Genomic DNA, 24,945 nt, shown 5'->3' with positions numbered 1-24,945 from the left:
CCCAGTGCTCCAACACACTGTGAGCGTTTGCGTGGGAGCCCGTGTTGCAGCCGTCATGGTGCAAAATATTTGTCGAACAAAACGCACAATCGCCGCGTAATTGGACTTATAGCTTTTATGGGGCAGAGAATAACGTCACAGAATGGAGGATTGACTGTTAATCATTGCAAGATGTCATCTTTTATGTGGTGCATCATATACTTCATGTGGTATTCGTGAGTAATTTTTCCCCTTTCGGGTGTTTTGCCTGTCGTTGTGGTTGTTGTTGCTGTTGCTGTTGTTGTTGCTGCTGTTGTTCTTGTTGTTGTTGTTCTTGTTGCTGTTGTTGTTTTTTTTGTGGGGGTTATTTGTTAATAAAATAACATTGGAAGGAAAGATGTTGCTAGCCGCGGCATCTTCCACCTAAACCTAAAACACCTGAGCTGCGACTAGCGGGAATAAAAGGACAGGGGGAATGAAAATGGTAGGGGGGGGGGAATGTGAGAGAGGATAGTGGTAGGGGGTAATTCCACCGTGTACAAATGCAGAATAAGAAATAAACGTCCTTTGCCTGTTCGCACAGTTTTTGTGTGAGGTTTATCATAAAGACACCTGCTTATAATTTACATTATACTCACAACGGTGCCCCATTTGAGCGTTTTTTCTGTGAGCAGTGCTGCCGTAACAACGGACGCACAAGCGCTTAGCGTGCTTAGTGCTGTGCCAAATGGCGACAGTTACTGTATCGGTTTGTTTTTGTGTTTATGTGAAGCAAAATAAATGTTCATTCCACAGTTGGATTTTGGTTTCTGTCTTTTCTTGTTTAGGAAAGGAAATGGCGCAGTAATTGTCTCACATGTCGAAGGACAGCCCAACAGCGCCGTAAGTCTGGGGAAGAAGGCGACAGTGAACGGAGAGAGAGAGAGAGAGAGACAGAGGTACCCTAGTGGACAGCTCCGCAATAATTTCGGCTACCTGGGGATCTTTAACGTGCACTGAAGTCGTTTTGCCTACATTGAAATGCGGCCGAAACGATAGGGTTCTAACCTGGGAACTCTGGCTCAGTAGCCGAGCGCTCTGACTACTGACCCACCGCAGTGGCTAATTTCACAAAGCACTTGATGCCTTTTATGGATGGGCACTGTTTGTTTGGTTTGACGAAGGCTGTGGCGCAGCGGCGTTGATGGCCGGTCAAAAACGTCCGGAATGTAAGTTTTCATTTTTCTGGACCGAAATTAAACAGATAAAAATAGGAGACTATAATGAAAAGAAATAATGTGCCATGAGGGTATGGCAGGCCGCAGTACATGCTAGCATTCAAATTGCGCGCGCTTGAAACCAAACCGGAAGTTTTGCAGCCAGCCGCCTGGTGAATTACAGACAATTTGGCCGCTGGGCCCTTTGGGAGTGTCCGTTCTTTATGAATTCGCAAAGAAAACGGCGCTAAATACTGGGACAAAGGAGAAACAAACAGGACGAAACCAGCGCCAACATACAACAATTTTATATCGCGTAAAACATGCCTTTTTCTAAGCCAACACGCTATAACATCCGTGCAATAACGCATTCGCAAAGTCACGCAGCCAACACGCAATACAAAAGATCACTAAAAGAGATCTAATACATGAATCACGATAACAAACCACGTAACATAATTTATCATGGCCATCCGGAAGAAAAATCCCTAACGACGTTAAGAAAAAGATAACAGCTCGACATCAGTATGAAAATCAAATGATCATCACGAAGCAAACTTTTCACGACCGAAAACTATACAACCGTATGAGGAGTGAAACCAAATGACCAACAAGAAACGTGGGAAAAAAGGTGAAGAATGAAGATTTAAGACCAAAGCGGCGTCGAAGGTACAAAAAGCGAAAGACGTGAGAGTGCAAAAACCTTTAAATACCGAAACCGGTCAACCGGCAACCATAAGAATGATATCCGATGACCAACAAGAAACACGGAAGAAAAGTGAAAAAAAAAGCGAAAAACAGGCTCGGACCAAAGTCTGCGTCAAAGGCATAAATGCGAACAGGAATCCGCGCAAGAAACGGCACATCGTCAGAAAGAATAACACCCAATGCCGAAGGGAATGCACGACAAAACGAAGAACCTACAAAAATCCTTCTAGCAAAGTGAGCTCCTCATTGCTAAGCGTAATATATGGCTTGCTGACGCATCTGTTCCCTTCTTTCCTGGTATAATAGGTTTCCGCGCCGCCGCGGTGGCTGAGTGGTAACGGCGCTCGGCTGCTGGCCCGAAAGACGCGGGTTCGATCCTGGCCGCGGCGGTCGAATTTTGATGGAGGCGAAATTCTAGAGGCCCGTGTACTGTGCGATGTCAGTGCGCGTTAAAGAACCCCAGGTGGTTGAAACTTCCGGAGCCCTCCACCACGGCGTCCCTCATAGCCTGAGTCGCTTTGGGACGTTAAACCCCCATAAACCATAATAGGTTTCCGCCACCTCTCTTTCGAATCTGTCCTTTCCACTCCTCAAGAAGAAAGTTTTCTCAACTCAGGATGGCAATTCCTGCAAGCTTTGCAGTGATCCACTAAAAAGCTTCACTCATTTTTTCACAGATTTCGGCAGTGCTCGCTGGCACGCTCATTGGAACATCGACCTTTTTGTTGGTCAATGTAGATGAGACCTTAAGAGAATCTGGTAAACAATCCGAGTTCTGCATTGTGTGAACTTGTTTTGATGTTTCATTGTACAAACCGGTTGTTTTTCTCGGTTATTTATGGCGTAAACCCTAGACAGTTTGCATCGGTCTGAGAACGCGACCTGAACGTTATGTCTGCCTGCTACTTTTTAAGGTTGTGGGAAAACTTGTGGGTATACGGTAGTATACCGCCCACGGTTGTGCGAAACCGGATCTCTGCTTTGAGGAGCTTGCTTCAAATTCTGCAGAATGGCTTCACACATGGAAGTAACTGTACAAGAGGGGTATCCTGCTTCTTTTAACTGCTGAACTTGAGTGCTGAAACTTGACGAGACCATAAGGGCGCATGATTTGTTCAAAGCCGCTTGCCGCATTCAAGGAGGAGGTCATGAGGTAAGCAATCAAACGCGTCCTTAATGTTAAATGAGAAGGCTTCACTGCGCATTTCTATATTGCGCCAAAAAATTCTAAAACCTGGTTATAATTCTTAACGAGAAAAGGGTCGCCCACGGATAAAAGTTTAAGATGATGCTGTAAGAAACGAGCAAGAGTGCTGCCAGGTTCCAGATTCCGAGACAATAGTCCTTTGTAGCATTTCTACCTTACGGGTTTTAGCACTGCACTGTCTGAACAACCCGCCTATTTGCGCACGCGTATACGATGACCACGGCTCGATCGGCGTGCATGTAAGTGTGGACATGTTCGCAATAAAGAAATGTTGGAAGTTCTGCACTCGTTCTTGTCTGTCTGCTCTGTCCCCGTCTTTTGTGCGCTTCTGTGCCTTAATTCCTCAGGGATGTTTGCTGTACATTCACCTAAACTTCAAGAGGACGTCAGAACGGCCAGGCTGGTCGCAAGAGTTCGACGACAACCGGTTTCCATCGGGGCTGAACGAGCGCAGCGAGGAAGCTCAGGTATTGACTCTGCTTTTCACTATCCGAAGACAAGCGTGGACGATGTTTTCGGCTTGTCGGAAGAAGAGATTTGTTAGATTGACGCAACCTAAAAAGAATGAAAAAATTGGGACTGGCTTAGCTCGGCTATGCCAAGATATACGCAGAGAAATCTAAGGCATAGCATGGTTAGCCTTGGTTAATCTTGATTGCAAGTCCAGGTCAGTCTGGTTGTCCAGCTATGTTGTCGCATTAAAGACGACACAACTGTGGTTGCAGCGTACGCGAGCTCTCCTCTTCAATCCTCCGAATTCTTATCAGGCATGCGACGCAGCTGCCGACGCGAGCGGAGGCGCGCGCAACGACGAGGAACGCGGTGTGACGTCATACCAAACGGCGGCGGTGGGGAGCCGCGCGGGGTGACGTCATGCCAGATGTCGCGGCGAGCGCGTAAAGAGCAGTGACCGTCTCACATATCTCGGTGGACACCCGAACCGCGCCGTAGAGGAACAGAAAAAGGAAGGAGGGAAAGAAAAAAGAGCAAACTGAAAATTGATCATTAATAATTAATAATTGTTTTTTGGGGGAAAGGAATTGGCGCAGTATCTGCCTCATATATCGTTGGACACCTGAACCGCGCCGTAAGGGAAGGGATGAAGGAGGGAGTGAAAGAAGAAAGGAAGAAGAGGTGCCGTGGTGGAGGTCTTCGGTAAAATTTCGACCACCTGGGGATCTTTAACGTGCACTGACATCGCAAAGCACACGGGCGCCTTAGCGTTTTTCCTCCATAAAAACGCAGCCGCCGCGGTCGGGTTCGAACCCGGGAACTCCGGATCTGTAGTCGAAGCTGAAAATTGAAAGTTGCATTTTGAGGAAAGGCGCGGCGCTGCGCAGCGGCGGAACACCTGTGGCTGGGTACTACTAGTGGCGCACGCGAAGTTGTGACTAGGGAGCGAGAGATAGAGAAATATCCGCGGAGAGGCGAGCGTTGTGACGTCATGTGCCTCCTCGGAGTGCGGCCACGGCAAAATCGCAAGTTCGCGCCCAGTAAAGCTTTCGCTTTAAAATAATCAGCCCCTGCCCCTAAGAAGTATACAAGGCAGTCAAAGACAAGCTCGGCAAGCAGTCAGTGGCTACTCGTAATATCGGCTACGAAAGTGCTTGCTTCCGTCGCAAAAGCCAAAATCCAGGAGAGTCTGTGGACAACTTTGTCACAGCACTAAACGCGCTTACAGTTTCACGTCCATTACGACAATGGAAATCGACGTGGACGCCATAAGGAGGAAGAGCGCGTCTCCGCAGCACCTTCCAAAAGGGTGCCACACGCATCGAGTCGGTGGTACGGCGCCTGGAGGCAACGCTCAGCGGTGTCCGTCCTGCTAGTGAGAATCGCATCCAAGGCCAACGTGCCGAGCGAAGGGAGCAAAGGGCTACCACTGCAAAGTAAAGGGACCTTTTTGCTCTGTCTGTTGAAAGAACTACTTCGCACCCTGTAAGGTAACAGAGTTTTTGCTTGAAACGAACAATGAACTCTACTTTCACGGCAATGTTCACAATCACTCGACGAGTGACAGGTTTCTGCAAGAGTCTTAACGGAACGCTGGTTTTCGCGAAGGTAGGCACGGGTGCGGAGGAATCTGTAGTTTCATCTATGTTCCTCGGCATCTCATCAAACTTAGAAAAAATTAACTTAGTTCTAACATGACCAATAAGGAAACGACCAAGTGTTTTGGGAAAATTCTCTGTGGCTGTTGGTTGGAAGCAGGCAACCCTCAAACGAGATGCTGTATGTTGTGGCCTCCGAGCTGTCTGTTCTTGACAAAGGGGCAATAGAATGAATCACTTTGGTAAAATCGTCAACCCAGTAAAGTCTTCGCAACCATTTAAGAACCGAGAGTGATGCATTTCACGCGATGAGGCCGGAGAAACACTGATCTTGTCCAACACCCCAGAGCCGCATTGGCAGAAAGTCGGCACTGATCTTTGCCAAATGAAGTGTACGGACTATCTGGTTGTGTATTATCTGTCGTGGTGTAGAAGTTCCTCGTCTGGCAGCTATTACTAGTTGCTACGTAGTAAACCAGCTCAAGAGCATCATTTCACGACATAGTATGTTGTAGAAAACTAACTGATTTAGTTTTCGTTTCTAATGACAGTAGACTGTTATCGTGTATGTAACGTGGTTCTCGAAAAATTACATGCTCATCGTTGGGGCGCCCCGCTCGTTCTGCCCTTTTCCCTTGCCCCTCCAGACGGAGGAGCTCTCTACTGGTCTCAACCTTTGGCCCTCTCCCTCGGGTTCCCACAGTTCCGTAACCCGAGGGGAGCCGCCGCCGGCCATAAACAAGCGAGAGGTGTCTGGGTTTCGTCTAATGAAGCGTATTAAAGAAAATCACGTAGAAAGCACACACAGGTTAAACACGAAAAGAAAACGAAGTTTCAATATAGTATTCCTGACGTGGCCGTTTCAGACAATGGAACACATTTTACCTCATCGGCGTTTCAGTGCTTCTCGATAATATCAGTTCCGACATTCCATTCCATCCCATCCCATCCATTCCATCCCAGGAAATACTCAGGCCAACAAAGAGGTAGAGAGGAAGGTTAAGGCGATGAAGTGTCTTATTCAGAAATCCAGTGACCCATACCTTGCTTTGCAAGGTTACAGGTTAGTGCCTGTGAGAAAAACCCCAGCTCCGCTCTTAATAGGGCGAAGGGTCGTTCTACAATTCCCCTTCATCTAAGAAAGTTTTTAAAATGGCGGTCATGAACCTTAATGTCGTTTGACAGAAAATACTGAGCTGTCAGGAAGACACAAAGATGGAACTTAATCACTCTGAATCGGCCCGAAGTCTACCGCCCATGCAGCCAGGGGATAGCGTGTGGGTGAGCGTCTGCAAAGCAGGCGGCGTCCTGCAGAATGCAAAGTGACCAAGGTCTTTTGACATCAAAATGGGCTCTAGTGGGCAGATCGAGAGACACCCGATGGCTCTTGCGCAGCTCAAGCTGAAGGTTGACGGGAATGCCGAAAGTTACAATTTCCCAGAGGGTGTTGCCGTCGCCGAAGGAACTAAATTCAGTTATCTGCCAAGTGAGAAGAGTGCCGAGTCAGGTGACTGCCAGCTTCTTCTGTTGCCTGTAGACTAACCGAGTGCTTACGTGACAAATTCAGGACAGCAGAGTGATTCTGGCAGTGCAGTGCAAATTCTGGTGTCGCGGTTGAAATGTGATTCTACCACATCCAGTATATGGGAAGCTGCATTGTGTGATCATTGTGAGTCGTTTTATTTTTGTACCAGTGCAGATATCTATTTTCTTTACGCCTCCAAGACTAAAAAATGGCAATGAGGTGTTGCATAGAACACAATTATACTTTCCATTGAACGCACACCAGAATGCATCCAAAGCGCACCAGCGTTCAATGGCAGTACCTGAGTGCAGGGCAGTGGCACATTTCGCAATCGCTGCACCAATGATCCAGAATGGGTATGAGGACCCTTAAAGGCCCGCTGACCAGTGCTCTTGACATTTTAGACAAACAAGCCCAATGGATAGATGAGGCATCGAAGGTAACCTCTGCAAAATACTAGAACCACGCGCTCCCCGAAAAGCAGTAAAAATTCAAACCGAAGCCCGTTCACTCTTTCCTGCGAAAAGCGAACTTCATCCTCTACACTGATTCTAGTTGACGTCATCTTCAAAACCTTCGCGCAAGGCGTTCCATTGGTGCGTCGTCTGCTCGTTGCGCGCACGCTTTCCGTAGCCCCCCCCCCCTTATAAAAAAACAAAAACAACGAGGTATTTAGCTGCTTGTGCCAGATCATGTATGCTTCAGCCTGTTCTGTGCGTGTGCCGTGTTGTGTGTCGCAGAGCCTTTCCTTTGCCGGCACACTCGACTGCTCCGCACACACACTGCTTCTGCGTCGTCCATCTTGTTTACACTGCCACTGTCCTGGTTTTTTCGGTTCCGTTGAAAGACAACAGGAAATTAGGATAAAAGAAAGGACACAAATACATAGAACGCATAAACACGCATGTAGAAACGCAAACGCAAACGCGCATTTCCAAGAAATGCCGGACGGTTCCCGGGTCCGCGTTTCGCGGTGCGTTTCGAACAAAACCGAGTATTTATGTGTATATGTGTATACATATATATATTACATGAAAAGGAGGCTCCCTAACTGGGGATGCTACTTAAAGAAAAGATATATAAAAATGTGCGCTCGCTAACGTTTTGAGGTGATCGAGCCGATCGCGTCTCTCGATTATTCAGTGTGCGGGGAAAATGCAACGACGCTGTTTCGTCGTTGAATGTGCACGCAGCGGCTGGAGTTGAACCACCATCCGGCACAGATTGCCAGAAAATTATGCCTTGAGCTGTGTCTGGCTCCAACGCATCGGCCTTCCAGACAGCGGTCAAGAATGTGGTGGCTTGCGGAACACCACTCAGGATGACTACGTCCACGGTCCAAGGCTACTTCAGGCAATGAACGGCCGCGGCTGAAGGAGGCTGGGGCGAGGAAGGACAACGAAAAAAAGGCGCGTCGAAGCACTGCGAGCAGACTCAAGGAGCAAAACAGACTCCGCCACACCCCCCACCCCGCCTTCCGATGCAACATACTGGGCAGCAAAAAGCAAGAAAAGTATTTTCAAGGCGGGGCCTTGACGTAAACATATGGCGCACTCCACCAGACACCACGCTTCCCGCTGACATCGGAGGAGGAAGGGCGAATTTCTCTTGCGGAGCCTACAGGACCAGGCGCGAGAGAGAAAAATCTTGCGGAGGGAACGGAAGGAGAGGAAAAAGGCGAAGTACCTTGTTTGTGATGGCTATAACTATGCTATTCAGTGTTTTAAAATTTTGTGACCACGCCTTCCGGGGACGATGCCTCGCTACCAGACAGGTAGAAAATATTTTAAACCAAAGGGTGGTAAGTGGCCTATTAAGGTTCAGCTTAAGTGTCTGCTTCAGTTCTCTGTACGCGATGCCACGTGCGATGTACCGTAACTTCTCGGTCGTATTTTCTTTCTGTGCTGCCCAATTCTTTGTAGTTGCGTGACTAAGTGACCCAAAAATGCGATTGTGCACATTCTCTCCTACCTTCAAAAGCGATATTCTATACATAATTCTAGTTGCCAACTGCAGTTAGCGTAGCCTCCTGAGTCTTATTTTCTTTCCCATGCCAAATTCTTGGTTCACTGCTACATTCCCCGTAATTCCGCGGAAATTGGCGTGCCTTGTGTTCATTGTTAGGAGAGTAGTTTGCGAGCCTCTCGCTAGTTACGTGAAAAGTTGGAAGCACCACATGTAGAACGGCATGTTGAAGTGTTGCAAGAGTGTGAAATTTACTTCCACACTGTCCTCTTCGAACCTCACTTTCCATTTCAGGCTGCGCGAGGATTTCTGCCTCACGCCGTTCACACTTGCAGCCGCACTTCAGCGCCAATTTGCTCTCTCGTGACGCCTTCAGATCGTACCTGCACCAAATGCGGCGGCACCCATAGTTCCACCTCCGCGCGTCCCAAGACGTAAGCGGCAGATAAGCAAGCACCGGAGACTCCAAAGCTCGCACTGCCGGAGTGTATAGAACATTCTCCATCACTCCCGTTGAAATCACCACTGCGCAAGGGGCAAGGCCGATTGAGGCTGCCCTGCCCCTGCAGAGGTAGTAAGAAAAGAGACGCCCTGGAACCAACACAACAGATGACATCACACCCACGGTCACACCGACCTCAAGATTGCGTTTGAGGCCCCCAAGCATCTCTGCCGCACGTAAGTTCGCCGCCTGCACAGTATGCCTCCTCCCGCTTTCGAATCTTCGGTTGAAGATTCGAAAGCGGGAGGAGGCATACTGTTGTTCTTGAAAAATTCTCCCTCCATCATAATGGTCAGTCTGCGGATGCCGAGGACTGGCTGGCTCACATCGAACGGGTTGCCACGTTGAACAGCTGGGACGATGCTGCGAAAGTGGAAAACGTGTGCTTCAGCCTTGGAGACGCTGCCCGGATGTTGTTTGGGAATCGCGAGGGTACATTCGACACGTAGCCGGCCTGCCGATGTCAGTTCCTGAGTACGTACGCTAGGAGTAACCGCCGGGAGAGCGCCGAGCATTCCCTGAACTTTCGAATCCTACTTCTGAATGAAGAAATCGCAAAGTGTGTCGCGCATGTGACGCGTCCCTACCCATCCCGCATACTCGGCTATGGGTGAGGACTAGAAGCTAATGTACCTGATGGGCTGCGTAGGATATCAGCTCTTTTCGGGCATTATATGATATCCGCGAAACACGGTCGCAGAGGTTTTGGCCGAAGATGTTCTTAGAGAAAATGATGCAGCTGTGCTCCAGCCAGTAACCTCGGCAAATTCATCCAGTGTTCATGTTGTGCCCGCTGTGCACGTAAGACCGGCTCGCCTACTACCCTGTGATTAATCTGTGCTCCGTTCGGGAACTCATCCACACCATGGTACCCGAGGAACTCCAGTAGCTTCAAGGATCTTTAGCCCCTGTCGTCGATTCCCTGACTGACGGATTCACGCACTCAGGGCACTGGTTGCTGCGCTCGATCAATCGCCACACCCGGCCCTCATTCAGCCAGAGACGCACGCGGACATCTTGCACCACACAGCCCCATTACCGGGCCCGCTTACTTGCACTCTTCCTTTGGTCGTGGTGCACGCTGCCCAATCGCTTTCCCACTGGGGGATCTGCGACAGGGGACCAAGAAGACTCATTTGCTGCCCGCATCCTCGACGACGTCTCTGCTACCACTGCGGCGAGGCAGGTAATATCTACTGGTGCCCTATAGCCAATTGGGACTGCCAAGTGTTTTCACCTGCAGCCCTCATCCACGATCCGCCCAGCGCGCCCAGGACATTGAAGAGTACGTATCCCGCCGGTGTAGTCCACCACCTTCGCCACGCCGCTATTCGCGATCACCTTCACCACGGAGCTCTTCGCCTTCTGGGTCCCGTTATGCCACAGCACAGGGTGCATCCTGAGGCCCTCGTCAGGCAAACTAGACCTGGCGACCTTTGAAGGCGGCGCCGCTGATGTCGACTCGCCGAAATGCTTCCACCGACGTTTCGATCGAATCCCCCGACGTTGAACGGCGACTCACCGTACAGTTTTCACTGAAGAACCGATTGAATCGCCGTGACTCCGAGCATCGAATTACCGACAGCTTCCGCCGCCGGAACAATTAGGTCACTCCTAGCCGACATACACGGACTCTGGACACCCCTGTTCTCTTCTATACATGAAGGAGATCATTGCTTTAGTCTATATAGGTGTGGATTACTCCATCCTTATCGGGCCACATATGACGACATTCGAAAACGTGACGGCTCTGTGGAAAGAGCCAGACATGCGTGTGGTCAGCGTACATGTCGCACCACTATGGACCTGGGTACGGTGCGTGGCTGCACATTCCTCGCCACTTTTCATCCTTGGCATAGACTTTGTTCGGGAGCACTGTGTCCCAACACAGCTGCGGAATCGCTTGGTGATTTTTCCACTGAAATGGAAGCAGGAAATTCAGATCACAATGATTACCGATTCGTATTGTGAAACGGCACAGCACCAACACGCGCCGGCATCCTCGCTCGAGTTACCTGCGGCGAGCCACATTGGTTTTCGGGCTTCATGTCTCCCTCTTACCTTGGGATTTTTATGGCACGAGGTCCTTTCTTCCACTATCGCGATTATACCGAGGTGCTCGCCACCCATTTCAGCGATGAACAGACAATGTTCGGGAAGTAGTCAAGTGGTTTCGTATTGAGGTAACCACGCCTACGGTTGAACCGGACGCTGTCTACGACGTCGACATAAATCAGAGTCTTCCACTCATTAAAAAGAGGAAGCTCAAGAACCACCTGCTTAAGATTGGTGCGTGTTCCACTTCGTCGATTAAAATGTCGATTTTTGAACACCGGATTATCACTCATGAAGGCGCTCGACCCATCCATCAGCTGCATTATCGTTCATATCATTGCGAGAGAGACTGTCTACAAGAGCAAGCCAAAGAGATGCTCGCAGACAGCGTCATCCAACAGGTCGACTACAGAAAGCTTACCAGTTTGACAAAAACGTCTATCTACTGCCACATATCGAATACTCCCTCTCTCACCTCGGCGAGCCGAGTTCTCTTCTATCGGCCTCATACGTGGTATTTGTCAAAAAGAAGTTGACGAAAGGGACCGTGAAAAAATTGCCCTCGTTACACAGAACGGGCTCTAGGAATCCCCCGTCCTTCCCTTCAGGCTCAACAGCGCTCCTGCGACCTTCCTGAGAATGATTATCACGGTCTGTTTCTGTCGACAACGCAATGATGTTTTCGACAACGTTCATGGAACAGCCATACGGCCTCAGGACTGTCCTCGAAAGAGTTCGGTCCACCAACCTCTCCCTTCGCCGAATTGAAATTTCTCGGGCACGTCATGAGTGCTGACGGAATCTGAGCTCACCTTGAGGAACTTGCTGCCGACAAAAAGCAGTACGACAGTTTCTGAGCCTCTTTTCTTATTACCACCGCTTCATTAAAACTTCTCTCAACTAACCAGCCCTCTGACGATCCTAACCCAGCGTGACGCATCATTATCCCTAAGGCATCGAACAGCACACTGCTTTGGACGAGTTACGACGCCGAATGCAGTCAGCCCCGATACTCGCACATTGAGATGAATATGCCGACACAGGAGCACACACGGATGTGAGCAACATCAGCCATGGCACCCGTTCTACTTTAACGGCAAGACGGTGTCGACAAAGTAATCGCCTGCGCCAGCCGCGCACTTTAACGCGGCAAACCGAACTAGTCTATTACCGAAAACGAATGTTTGGTAGTTTTATTACCCGACGCAAAGTTCAGTTCATACCTGTAATTGCAGACCGTTTCGTGTCATCCTCGATACTGAAGAAGTTGGCGCGGAACGACGAGGAGAAGCGAGACAAAGACGAGCTTGTCCTCGTTGTTCCGCGCCAACTTCTTCAGTATGCATATCAACCAATTTGCAAACGTTCTGCTGTCCTAAGTGTCATCGTCGATCATCACTCGTGGTGCTGAAAAATTTGAATGATACTCATGGCCGATTAGCACGATGGGCATTACGCCTGCAGGAATTCGATTCCGCCACTACCTGCAAGTCCGGCCGGAAGCACACCGATGCTGACAGCCTGTCGCGAGCACCCGTCGAACCTCCTTCGCAAGACACCACAGACGACGAAAGCTGAGTCGAACTGCGGCAGCTCATCGACATCTCGAACTCGTGCAGCCTGCAATACCACGATACCTAGCTCGCGGGCTGTCGTCATTCTGTTTCCGGAGTGGTGCGCTTTGTAACAAGTCTACCTGCTCTGCGAAAACCTACATTCCAGTCGTTTCGTACAATCTGAGGGAGGCAGTTCTGCTTGCCTACTATGAACAACCGACTTCCGGCCATCTTGGTTTTGCACACACCTTATCCAGAGTCTGGCAAAATTATTACTGGCCGCAGCTTGCTTCAAGAATCAAGCGTTATATCGAGACCTTCCGGTAATGCCAGAGGTGCAGAAAACCTGTGATAAAGCCTCCCGGCATGTTGCAGTCTGTCCAGCCACCCCAATTGAGTACTATTCGACAAAGTCCATGGACTTTCTGCGACCCTTTCCTCTCTCGTCGACCGGCGTAGAAGCACCTAAGGGTACGATAATGGTTACGTTATCAGCGAAGCATAGGCGTTGCACAACTCACGTAAACCCCACCTATCCTATTTGCTTCCTCGTCTCCGATAATCCTCTGTGCCCCGGCACCAGTGAATGTATACCGGTGTCGAATTTGGATTTTCTCCTTTTGCCAAAATTCTGAGGGAGTTCATGTCGATTCTGCAATTCAATTATTCCCTGCAGGCTTCCTGCAAATCCGCAACAATAATCAGGCTTTTGTTGGTCCCCCAGCTGTGTACGATCGCTAGATCTATTGCGTCTGACTAAGCTGCTCGTTGTTTTTCCGGGGAGGTGGAGGCGCTTTCTAGCTGACGCTGTAAACGACCTGCCACCACTGCTACGCACCTCCTCTTCCTGTGATACGGGGATCAGTCGGTGTGCACTAAATCGTTTCTTTCTCTATACTTTGAATAATGTTTAACCCTTTTTTCTGCATCCTGTGCAAAACTCAGCTCTCCAATGTTCTTTAGTTCAGCTCGTCGACCGCCCACACGAGGATCGTAGTGCCCAGACTACTTCACCCTCTACACTGAGACGGACGCTCCCGCGCGAGTTACTGCCACCGAAGTTGCTCACTTCTTTACTCATTACATGCGCTCTGCCACACTGCCCCATTGCCCATTATTACTGCCCACGGCAAGGCGTTTACAGGTCAGCTCAGGCATGTTAACGCTTAGGCACAAAGATAATTGATCTGTAGTGCATCGCTCATAAACAAAAGGCCTAAAGTAACGGTTACAAAACGTGCGCAGACATGATTACGATGTACGTCGCCATTGAGCGTAAAACGTGGGACGATATCTTGCCGCACGTCTCCTTTGCTTAATATACTGCAACGCAGGAAGCAACACAGCTTACTCCGTTCCGTCTTTTCTATATAGCAGGGAGGTTCGCATGCTACTGGATGCAATGCTCCTATGCGGGAATGAGGCGGCCCCACTAGACGTAGGCTATTTCGTGAGAAAAGTCTGTGCTGAGTTGGTGCTATCCAAGAGGTGCTTCGCTCTGTAGCCGCCATTGCCTTGCTTTTTACAGCCGACATTTTCATCCGCACCGACGTCCTTCAAGCAACACGTCTACTCCGACGCGCCAGTCGCAGCCCAGAAATCTGCCAGAATATGTATCACCTGGAGGCTCGCATCACGCAAGCCATTCGATATGGATGAGTCTCACGTGACATGCTGAGTTCACAAAACCCTGTAGATTCTACAACTCTCAAGGCGACCCTACACATATCAATGCCTCGTTTCCTCAGCGTGGACCATGCTACCCTCCCCCTCACAAGAAATGAACAACTCCGGTGCCGCAAGCGTGCTTTCGTCCCTCCGTGTGCGATAACCCTTCCCAGCGGTCTTACCCGTGAAGAACGTTGTGCTTCGGAGAAGCCGGGTCGGAGTTGCCTTCACTCCTGCCATCACTCAGAAGTGGCCTCACTTTCCTCACTTATATTCCCGGCCGAAGTATCCTTTTTGTGACTCCCAAAATACTGAGGCTGATATTCACTTGTTGTGGGTTTGCCCGGTGCTGAAGCCAACGAGAATTCGGTACCTGGCAGCAGCGGGACTTCCGCAGAACAACCTGGCCTCATTTTTATTGGACGCAGGGGCCACACTGCCGCTACCTCCTTGCCTTCATTAGATCAGCCTAACTTTTCTCATTCATTTAACACCTTTTGTTTTTTCTTTATAACTTCCCAGCTCCCTTTATGCCCTGAGGCAATAAATAACGCTATCAAAAATAAGTAGAGCAAGCCAGTCTGCTGGGCCGCTTGCACATTTAGAAGCAGCATCAATGCGCGTATGCCCGACACTACAACCTTCGGCAGGGAAAACTGCGCTTCGAACCGGGTGACCAGCTGTGGGTTTGGACCCCGTGCGCCGCAAGAGGTCGTCTGAAAGCTACTCCCTCGGTCTCTCGGACCTTTCATTGTTCTTCGCGGCATCAGCAGCCTCAACAACTTTGTTGTTCCCGATGAAATTGTGATAGACCGCCATCGGCGTCAGCAATCTGAGGATGAAAAAATTGAAAATTGTTTTTTGAGAACAGGAAATGGCGCAGTATCTGTCTCATACCTCGGTGGACACTTGGACCGCACAGTAAGGGTAGGGATAAAGAAAAGCCTAAGAAAAGAAAGGGAGAAAGAGGTGCCGTAGTGGTGGGCTGCCGAATAATTTCGACCACCTGGAGATCTTTAACATGCACTGACATCGCACAGCACACGGGCACATTAGCGCTTCGCCTCCATCGAAGCGTGGGCGCTATGGTCGGGTTCCAACCCGTGTACTGCATATCAGTAGCCGAGCGCCCTAACAACTAACCACGGCGGTGGGTAAAAATTGTGCATGCCGTACGTTTAAAGGCTTGCTTTTCGTGTGACTGACCGCCATTCACGCTGTGTTTCGAAATGTAATCACATTCCCTCGAGCGCAACGTTCAACCATCTCTCTCTGCCTCCCAACTACCACGAATCCTATAGTTGAGTTCACCCCCATTTTTTTCTCTTGTTTACATGTCCATTGCTCATTTCGCATCGAAATGACGCCTTGTTTCGCGGGGGGTGTGGGGGAATAATGCCACGAGCCGAGCACAGCGCGGCCTCCGTGCTCGGTGATTAAGAAAGCTCTCGTTCTTGGTTCACCCTACCTCTCTTGCATGGATCGTTGGCTTTTGAGAATATAGGGGGTTTATTTTACTGAATGATCCGTATGGTCCCCTTTCGACGAAAAAGTCATTACCTGCGCGAGTGTGCGTGTGCGTGCGTGGGCGCGCTCTTGGGTGTGTGTGGGTGTGTGTGTGTGTGTGTGTGCGTGCGCGCTTGCTTGCTTCCTTGCGTGCGTGCGTGCGTGTGTGTGTGTGTGTGTGTGTGTGTGTGTGTGCGTGTGTGTGTGTGCGCGCGCGTGTGACGGCATGAAAAAATGACACATGCATGACACATGCATAACATTACCCTGGTATGCTGGCGTGTGTGGCGCCAGTTTTCATCAAGATTGGTGACTTCTTTTTTTTGGTTAGCAATATCTGTCTTTATACAATGCGCGTCTTAACTTTCTCTGCTGGGTTCGGAAAAACTTTTCGTGATTTGCTTGCCCCAAAATCGGGCCGTCCATTCACGTCAGATGGGTCTACTGTTGCATGGTGCTCCTGCCTTAGGGTAATGGCCTTTTCCATGTCTCTCAAATTAACCCTGTCATTTGCCGGCTGCGGCCACAGTACCCCACAAACTTATTAATCTCATCCGCCCAACAAACTTTACTTTCTGCCGTCCCCTGCTACGCTTGCCTTCTCTCGGATGCCACTCCGTTACCCTTAAGGACAAGCGGTTATCTTGCCTCCGTATCACATGCCCTGCCCAAGCCCACTTCGTCCTTTTGATTTCGACTAGGATGTAATTAACCGGCGTTTTTCCTCACCCACTCCGCCCGCTTTCGGTCCCTTAATTTTACACCTATAATTTGTTTTCCATAGCCCACTGCGTTGTCCTTAAGCTGAACCCTTTACGTTAGCCTCCGTGTTTCTGCCTCTCTAGTCTAACGTTAATGCAATGACCGGTTTGTCCCAAGTAGCATTTGTCACGGCGGAGGGGTATGCGTGGTACTACCACTTTTTCACAGGACAAACCTCAAGAGAATATAACGCAGAGTAGGACAGGACCCAATAAACGAACAACATGAGCGCTCGTATTGTTCGTTTCTGCTTGCGTCCTGTCCTACTCTGCGCTATATTCTCTTGAGGTTTGTCCTGTGAAGAGGTGTGATAGTGCAACGTATACCCCTCTCCCGTGGCAAATGCTACTTTCTAATGACTTTTGCCAGAAACTTTCACTTTTGACATTAGGCTCATATGACTTTCTCATGACTTTTTGGTGCATTTTCCTCATGCATTCCTAATGGCTTTCGAAAACGATTTGGCCATCGTGGTCCTGGTTTATTCCTAATGAATGCTTTTCTGATGACTGGTTGACTGGACTGGTTCTTGACTTCTGATGTCTTACCTGCCGTTGCAAATGCTGACGCAAATATTGAGATGAGTACTGGAAAATAAGAGCCAAACTAAAGAATTACAGCAAAGACAAAAGGCTATTCTACTCAGCGGGATTTCAACCAGCAACCTTCTGTCCCCTAACCAACTCTGCTAACCACCACACCCGACCACATGTCCGTATGCAACATTCTTTTTTGACATATGTGCGGTTGCAGTTATTTCTTGTCCTTTCCCTTGCGTGTAAATGTAGTAGCAGCAGCTATACGCACGCACGAAAAAAAAACGGTGTTCAGCAGATCCTTTTAGGCCATTTGGGAGTGCAACACATTTGGAGCCTTGACGTGCAACACATCGGCCGTATCAAACCTTTAGGCAAATTACAAATCTCAGAACACCGGCTGTCTGTTTTACTCCCTTAGCGCTCCTAGTCCTTGGTACCAACCAAGGCGTATTTTTACACCTTGGAACAGACTGCGTTGCTGGACAATAATTAGTAGAATAATGCGCTACAGCAGCTTCACAACCTGTAAGCATGGCAGAGCACATCCAGGTAAACATTTCAAAAATGTAAACACACTTGTAGGTGACAGAAGATGGAAAGACTGAGAAAAAGGGAGAAACCAGACCAAAAATGAATTATAAATAGGCGCTGCCTTCTCTTTCTTTTTATCTTGCACGCTGGTACAACGCATGTTAGTCCTTGTATTTTTTTTCTTGTTGCGTTCCTTTTTGCACTGTTCGGAGTTTAAGTGTTCACCGAGAGCACGCGCCTACGCTCGCGAGCGTTATTTATAGCTATACATTGCTGCATCTTAGTGTATTTGAGCCTCTATTTTGCACTTTGCAGTAAGAAACTTCAGCTCTTGCTTTCACTCTTGCTCGTAACACGTTTGTGAGCCAATCATATGAACGCCACTGTGCGCTACGTTCACCGCGCCAGATAAACAGCAGAGGTAATGACCCCTCATATGGAAACTATGAGAACAAAAAAAAGTAGAACTTTGTACAAAAAGCAGTCCACAAACAACGTTTGTTGTTTTGCAGAAAACCTTCACTGGTGAATGCCCCACCTCAGACTGCCGGCAGTGTCACAAATAGATACAGCCCACCACCTTCCCCCTCACAATGCCTTCCGCACTTGGTCCATTTTATTCACGCATTCATTTGGAGGTACCACAAAAATTAAGGAGCGCATGAAAACAACAAAGGAGTTTTTGATGTGTAATGGTATGAGAGAAATTTATGTAAAATCACATCTGATTTTTTTAAAGAAAACTCACGAGTGGCTGATCGCCAAAGACAAAAGTAAGTCTACTGTATCACTGCAAAAGAGTCCCTGCTGAGTTTTTAATGTTGAAAGATATCAATATCTGACTTCCTGATGATTCTCTAATGTGTCGCAATGAATGCATGAACATGACATCAGAAACTAAAGGCTGATTTTTTAATGGGCGGTGCAGTAAAAACCTTCGAAACTAACATTTCTGAGCCACTTGTTTGGTTGTAGTAAGAAATGGGAACGGACCCATAGGGACAAGAGGTTAATTAATAAACCTCTTCCCGGCCCCTCCTCACTGCACCTTTCAACTAGGACTCTGCAATACCGTCCAGCTATAAGGACAAGCAACAACGCATCACATTCCAGTCACGCAGTATCTCCACCTCAAGCAGCTACAAACAATTTTATTGAGTCAGGGGGACGAAACTGCGCTTATAACATCCTGATTCATACCGCAGCATTCCTTGACTTCATCCTGTTCATTATTGCCACCACTTCAATATTGGTGCATGTGCCACATCAGGCAAGCATATCAGGTGATGATCACGCTCATGAGACGGCCCAAAAGGTGTCCCATCGGGCCTCTGGGGGATGACTGAACCAACGCCTCCTCGACCTCTTATTTCGCGTGTCCTCTAATATCCGATGCACAGAACGCAGAGGGAACATTCGGTGGCAGAGTTCTGCTCCAAGCTTCTGGGGAAGAGTCCCCTGCTGTGCTCTGAGCGTGAAGGTTGTGATTCTTGTCTTGTGTGAACGGAGTAACTCGGGTAAGCTTGGGTTTCGGAGGTAAGCAGCGCAACCTGCAGCCAATGGGGGGGGGACAGAAGAAAGTTCGGAAGCGCGCTGAGAAAGCTGTAGCCAATGGGAGGAGGGCGTCCAGCCAGCACCAGCCGAGTGGAGAAAGGACGATGAAGAGCGAAAAACGCGGTTGCGTGTCCTTGCAGATGCCAGAAAAAAGAGGCGAAGGATGAGCACATGCTTTCGTACGTCTACTCGGTTTAATTACATTAAATTCCTACCAATTTTTAAGTTTGCGGATCTCAGTTGTGGTGAGAATGACGCACCACATTCCGCCTGACACAAGTGTATACCAAAGCTTCAAGAGCGTCTCGCATTTCTTAATAAAGCGGTTGCGCTTCAATAATGCTCTTGACAAGTGGATGAGACTGATCATACCGGTGATACGTGCTGTCTAATTGCCCCTACTTCCATCTTTCTGAAAATTGTAGACCAGTACCTTTTTCCTGGAGAGGCGCAGCAGCTTAATTTCGCAGGAGCTTAATAACGGAATCGATGCTTTGAAAAACAGTCGTTTTGAAAACAAAAATTGGTGGTGGTTTAGCTTTCGTTAAACCTGGAGTGACGCGATAGCTACAGCTCGCCGGGTAGAACTTGGTCACGTGACCAACCACGTGATCACCAATGGCGCCTCGCTGCCGGCAACTGCTCCGCACCACGCGACCAACCCCGTGACAGCGTGGTGGTGGCGGCGCCGCCACACTGAAGGCTCAAAATGCTACCCTAATGTAGCTACCGCTACAAAACATTCTTCCGTCGCTCATGAAACAGAGCAAAAAACTGCTCGCGGGTGAACGGCTCGTGAACATCATGCCACCCCTCGACCATCGGCAACCACTCAGAACTGTGCGCGCACATCGAAGCATACGTCAGCTGTGACATGGCATTTCACAGCGACAGCCCACTCTTTACAGCATGGAGTTTTACAGCTACAGTCATTAAAATCCGGTTGCCTGGGTTTCGCACCGTAGTAGTAGTAGTAGCAGTACGTAGTAGGAGTACTAGTACTAGTAGTAACGGGAGGGTGATTGCCATGGTAACCACTCGTTGGGCGCCCAGGGTGGATGGAGAACAATATGACGAGAGCAGAAGAACGTGCAACTGGGGTGGTTACCATCGGAGCCATCGCATGGTGGTTAGACTGACAAGGAGGAATGCCCAACCGGTGGCTATTTATCACCGGAAAGATTCGGTGAGGAGTTACCTTGCAAGAAAGAAGCGTGGTGGGAGCGGAAAAATCCGCAATCCTAAGGCGGCAACCCTAAGGTAAACGTTTAACGTTTTTTTTTAAATCGAAATTGACCAGAACGTGACACATGATACTGTGATGTCCACCGGCAAGCGTTTGCGCGTTGGTGTCTCACCTCCACAGATGGTTTCATGGCCTGGTTCCCGCTCGTGTTGCCCACAAAGGCGACAGCTCGCACCAGGCCGTCGATTCCAACCGCCGACATGTAACCGCTGAGTCGGGCTGCCTCCAGCGCCCCGGTCTTGTCGATTCTGTGGCCGAGGTCAGTAGCGTAGAATGGCTCTAGGTCGTCCGAAAGTTCAGCTTGAGTTTGTCAGAACGCAGGAGGACAAACAAACGTGGAATTAAAATTTGCAATATTTTTTATTTCTTTTTTAACGTCAATTGTTGAGCAGCAACACGAGCGGAAGCGCGCAATGCACGTTTGGAAGCATGCACGGATGTGCTGCGGCTAACTCTAACCGCAATCATTCGCTACTTGAACTTGCGGTAATTAGTGGTTGAAAAATGAATGCACACAAGAGACATTGAAATCACACCCTAACCTGTTGCTTCTTGCCAGTGCCTCGAAGATCACAGTGCAGGAGGTCTGGTTTTTTGTTTATTTATTTACCTATTTATTTATAAATATTGCATCCTTACAAAGGCTATTACAAGACTATGCTAGGAAAAAAACAATATATAAATGTCACTAACAAGTGATCGCCACCAAAAACCCTTCGATGGGTAGCGAGCGGATAATTCCCGGCAGCGAATTCCAGAGCACAATGGCCAAGGTAAACAAACAGTGTTTGAACTCTTCAGTGCGGAAAAGTAAAGGGGTAAGGTTGAGGCTATGGCAACTTCTAGTGACAGAATGCTTGTTAAAGTTCAAATGATTGTTTAGTGAAGCAAGGCGCTGAGAATGAACCAGTGCGTGTAAAAACCTCGAACATTCGAGGCGGCAGCGAGATAATAGTGCGTCGAGACCTGAGGCTACATAATGGGAAGAAGGTGAAAAATCTCGGCCGTAGATGTGAATGATGAAGCGTACTGATTTCTTTTGAATGGATTATAATTTTTTGCTATTGGTTTTCTTATGAGAATGGGGCGGAATATTGTTATATGTCAACAGTTTCGGGTCCTTTCGGGCCTTACGCAATGTACGATGGAGGTACCCGAGACGTTTAAAAGCTTTGTTACATATCATATCTATGTCTTGCGACCATGAGATGTCTTTAAAAAAATGAAGATCGAGAGGTTTAAATCCCCTTTCTCTTTTCAAAACCTGACAGTGAAAATTGTACGTGAAAATTGGAGAAGACAGGCGTCAAGAAAAGGACATGGAAACTGTTTGAGAGAAATTTATGTTCAATTGCATTTCGTTACACCACCTACAAAAATTATCAAATGAGTCATTAAGCAATTCATGATCCAGTGGTGTGTTAATGCTATGATGCAGGACGCAGTAATCAGCGTAAAGACAAATTCTAACTGATACGCAATGTGGCAGATCATTATTATATAACAAGAAAAGAAGCGGGCCTAAGACGGAACCTTGTGTAACGCCGGAGGAAACATTAACCGGGTGGGTAAATATCTGAAATGAAGTGTATAGACTGCGAACGCCGGGTTAGGAAGTTGTATTACAAACTTCCAGGGAAAGGTTATTTAGAGCCGAGTCAAGTTTGTGGAGCAGTTCATGGTGTGGGACGGTATTCAAAGGTCTGGACAAGTCAACAAAAATGCCATCAACCTGGGCACCAAGGTCTAATGACTGACCAATGTGGTGCGTAAATTCGATTAGTTGAGTGGTAGTGCGCAATCCTTGATGGAAACAATGCTCCTAATTGTTTAGAATATTGTGTTTTTCAAGAAATTTTATGATGTTTTGGAAAATGATATGTCTGAGTAACTTACATGAATGAGCAGTTAGCGAAATGGTATACAGTTCTGCAGTAGCTAAGTGCCACCGGATTTGTGCAAAGAAATTACCTTTGCAGGCTTCCAGGAGGGGGGAGAGTGCTAGCGGATAATGATTTACAGAAAATTATGGTGAGATATTTGCTTGCCCAAACTGAGTAGGAACAAGGGAGGAGTTTGGTATGTCATCTGGGCTACAGCTCTTTTTAGTATCTAATTGGAGGCTTATATTCAAAACACCAGCACAAGAGACGACGACATCTTCAATGAGAAGATGCGAACCACAGCTTAAAAGAGGAACTGTGGAGATACCCAGTGTCAACAAGTAGTGAAAATAGGCAATGAAAGCAGTAGCATTTATCAGTGAATCTGATAATGCAACGTTCCTAATTATAAACCAAATGGAAGTGCTGTTACTGGGTAGTATCGTTTTCTAGAATTTCCGAGGGTTTGTTTTTATCACTTTCGGCAAAGTAACACCGTCGTAAAAAAAATGGCGGTGGTTTAGCTCTGGTTAAAATTAGAGTGACGTGATAGCTACAGCTGGCCGAGTGCAACTTAGTCACGTGACCAACCATGTGACACCCCACGTGATCAGCCACGGCGCCGCGCCACCGGCAGCTGTTCCGCACCACGTGACCAACCACGTGACAGTATGGCGCGCAGCCGCAGGTTGGCGGGCCCGCCACAGGGTTGCGCGCCACCCCAGGGTGGCGGCGCTGCCACGCTGAAGGCTCGAAATGCTACCGTAATGTAGCTATCGCTACAAAACTTTTTGCAGACGTCAACTTCAGGCGATGTTCCTCCTTGGCGTCATGGAAGTGTGCAATTTTCACAGGTTTGCCATATCTTTTCGACATATGCAATCTGCACAACGATGCAATAAATGCAGCAATTCTCTTGTCATCCACCATAACTTTCTATTTTTCTTTTTTTTCAGCGGAACGAAGCGGTTATTACATATTTTAGCAATATCATCAAAAAACCCCACAACTGCATCATTATGTTTTGTAAAAGGTAACTTCATATTTTTCAAAGGACTCACTTACTGTGTAATTAATAGTGCCGCGAATCTTATAGTATTCGGGCATTCTTCAAAGCAGCCGGAACGTGGCTTTATCTCTGTTTGCAATACAAGACGGCGGGGATTCGGTTCGACGACCACCGAGCACGCTTGTTGCTACGCCGCCACCGAGTCACTAATTTCTTTGTGGGCAATAAAGAGTTTCGTTTGGAAATCATATTCTCTTTCTGCCTGCTCGCCGGACTGCCGTCACTACTACATGGCATCTGGTTGAAGTGCTGCACCCTGGACGTGCACTGCTACCGAAGTTGGAGGGCGACGCTGCATCATCACCGCTCGTTCTTTAACAGCCGCATGATCCACCTGTATTCAGTTGTCTACCCCATCAAGACGTCGAGGAATGCTTAGACCACTTTTAGTGTGTGGCGACATTCAATCGATGGGACGACCAAGCAAAACTATGGTACATCTTTTTCGTGCTGAATGGCCCAGCTGAAACCTGGTATGAGAATCATGAGGCTTCCCTGCGAACGTGGAAGGAATTTAGGAAGAAACTCGTGAAAACATTTACAAGCATTGTCTGCAAAGAAAAAGTCGAATTACTGCTTGAGGCGCGCATCCAACTGTTAAATGATACCACCCTTGTGTACGTCGAAGAGATGTGCTGTCTGTTCCGGCGCGCTGACTTTCACAGGTCAGAGGAGAAGGTGCGCTTCTTGATGGGGGTGTCCAAGAACATTTCGTCGGATTGGTCTGAAACGGCCAAAGACCATTGCCGATTTAACAGGTGAAGCATCTACGATCGTGAAGACCCTCGACACCAGAGCTCGGCAGTACGACCGTGCACCATCAGGCTTCTCTTTGGGCCATGCGGAGCTAGAGCCTACGGGACATCATCCGTGAGATCATCCGTGAGCTACGGCAATTGCTTCCACCCTCCTTACAGCCGCAAGCAGCGACTCTCATGGACGTGGCACGCGAAGAAGTCCACAAGGCACTTTGCACACCGATTCCGACGAACATAGAACCACAGGCCATGACATACGACACCGCACTACGCAATCCAGCGCCCCGACGAGACACCTGAAGCCCTCTTCGAAAGGAAGCTCTCCAAGAACGACGCCCCCTGGCTTCCGCACGCAAACATTACGAGCGACGTAACGGCTGTAGGAAATGCGACGAGTGGAGGACTCCCGACGACCGCCTAATGTGCTTCTATTGTGGCTATGCTGGCCACATACTTCGTAACTGTCCGTACAGACGCATCGGCCTGCGCGGTTTCAGCATCGACGCCCCACGGCCGTGGCCAGCGACCACGAGAAATTGACAACTACCTGCGCAGAGGGCAGTACATGTCGTAAAGCCGTCTGTCCCGCTGCCTGTCGCCGTCCATCACACGGTTTGCGTCGCCGGGCCACAGCTACTCGGCGGCTGTTCGCGCAAGGTCCCCTAAGAAAGCAACCTTTGGAGGT

The 24,945-nt window shown here is 48.6% G+C and overlaps 1 protein-coding gene across 1 annotated transcript in view; it reads right to left on the bottom strand.

Moving 5' to 3' along the window:
* Positions 1 to 24,945, bottom strand: part of LOC144097243 (uncharacterized) — a 201,351-nt gene that overhangs the window by 119,954 nt on the left and 56,452 nt on the right. Inside the window, exon 7 of the mRNA XM_077629987.1 lies at positions 20,663 to 20,850. Coding sequence (XP_077486113.1) covers positions 20,663 to 20,850 — 188 coding nt within the window. The remainder of the gene's footprint in view (positions 1 to 20,662; positions 20,851 to 24,945) is intronic.

The sequence above is a fragment of the Amblyomma americanum genome, chromosome 7 (assembly GCF_052857255.1).
Source record: "Amblyomma americanum isolate KBUSLIRL-KWMA chromosome 7, ASM5285725v1, whole genome shotgun sequence".
Taxonomy (NCBI): domain Eukaryota; kingdom Metazoa; phylum Arthropoda; class Arachnida; order Ixodida; family Ixodidae; genus Amblyomma; species Amblyomma americanum.
Note: the sequence above shows the minus strand (reverse complement) of the source record. Positions and strands in the feature narration are given on the sequence as shown.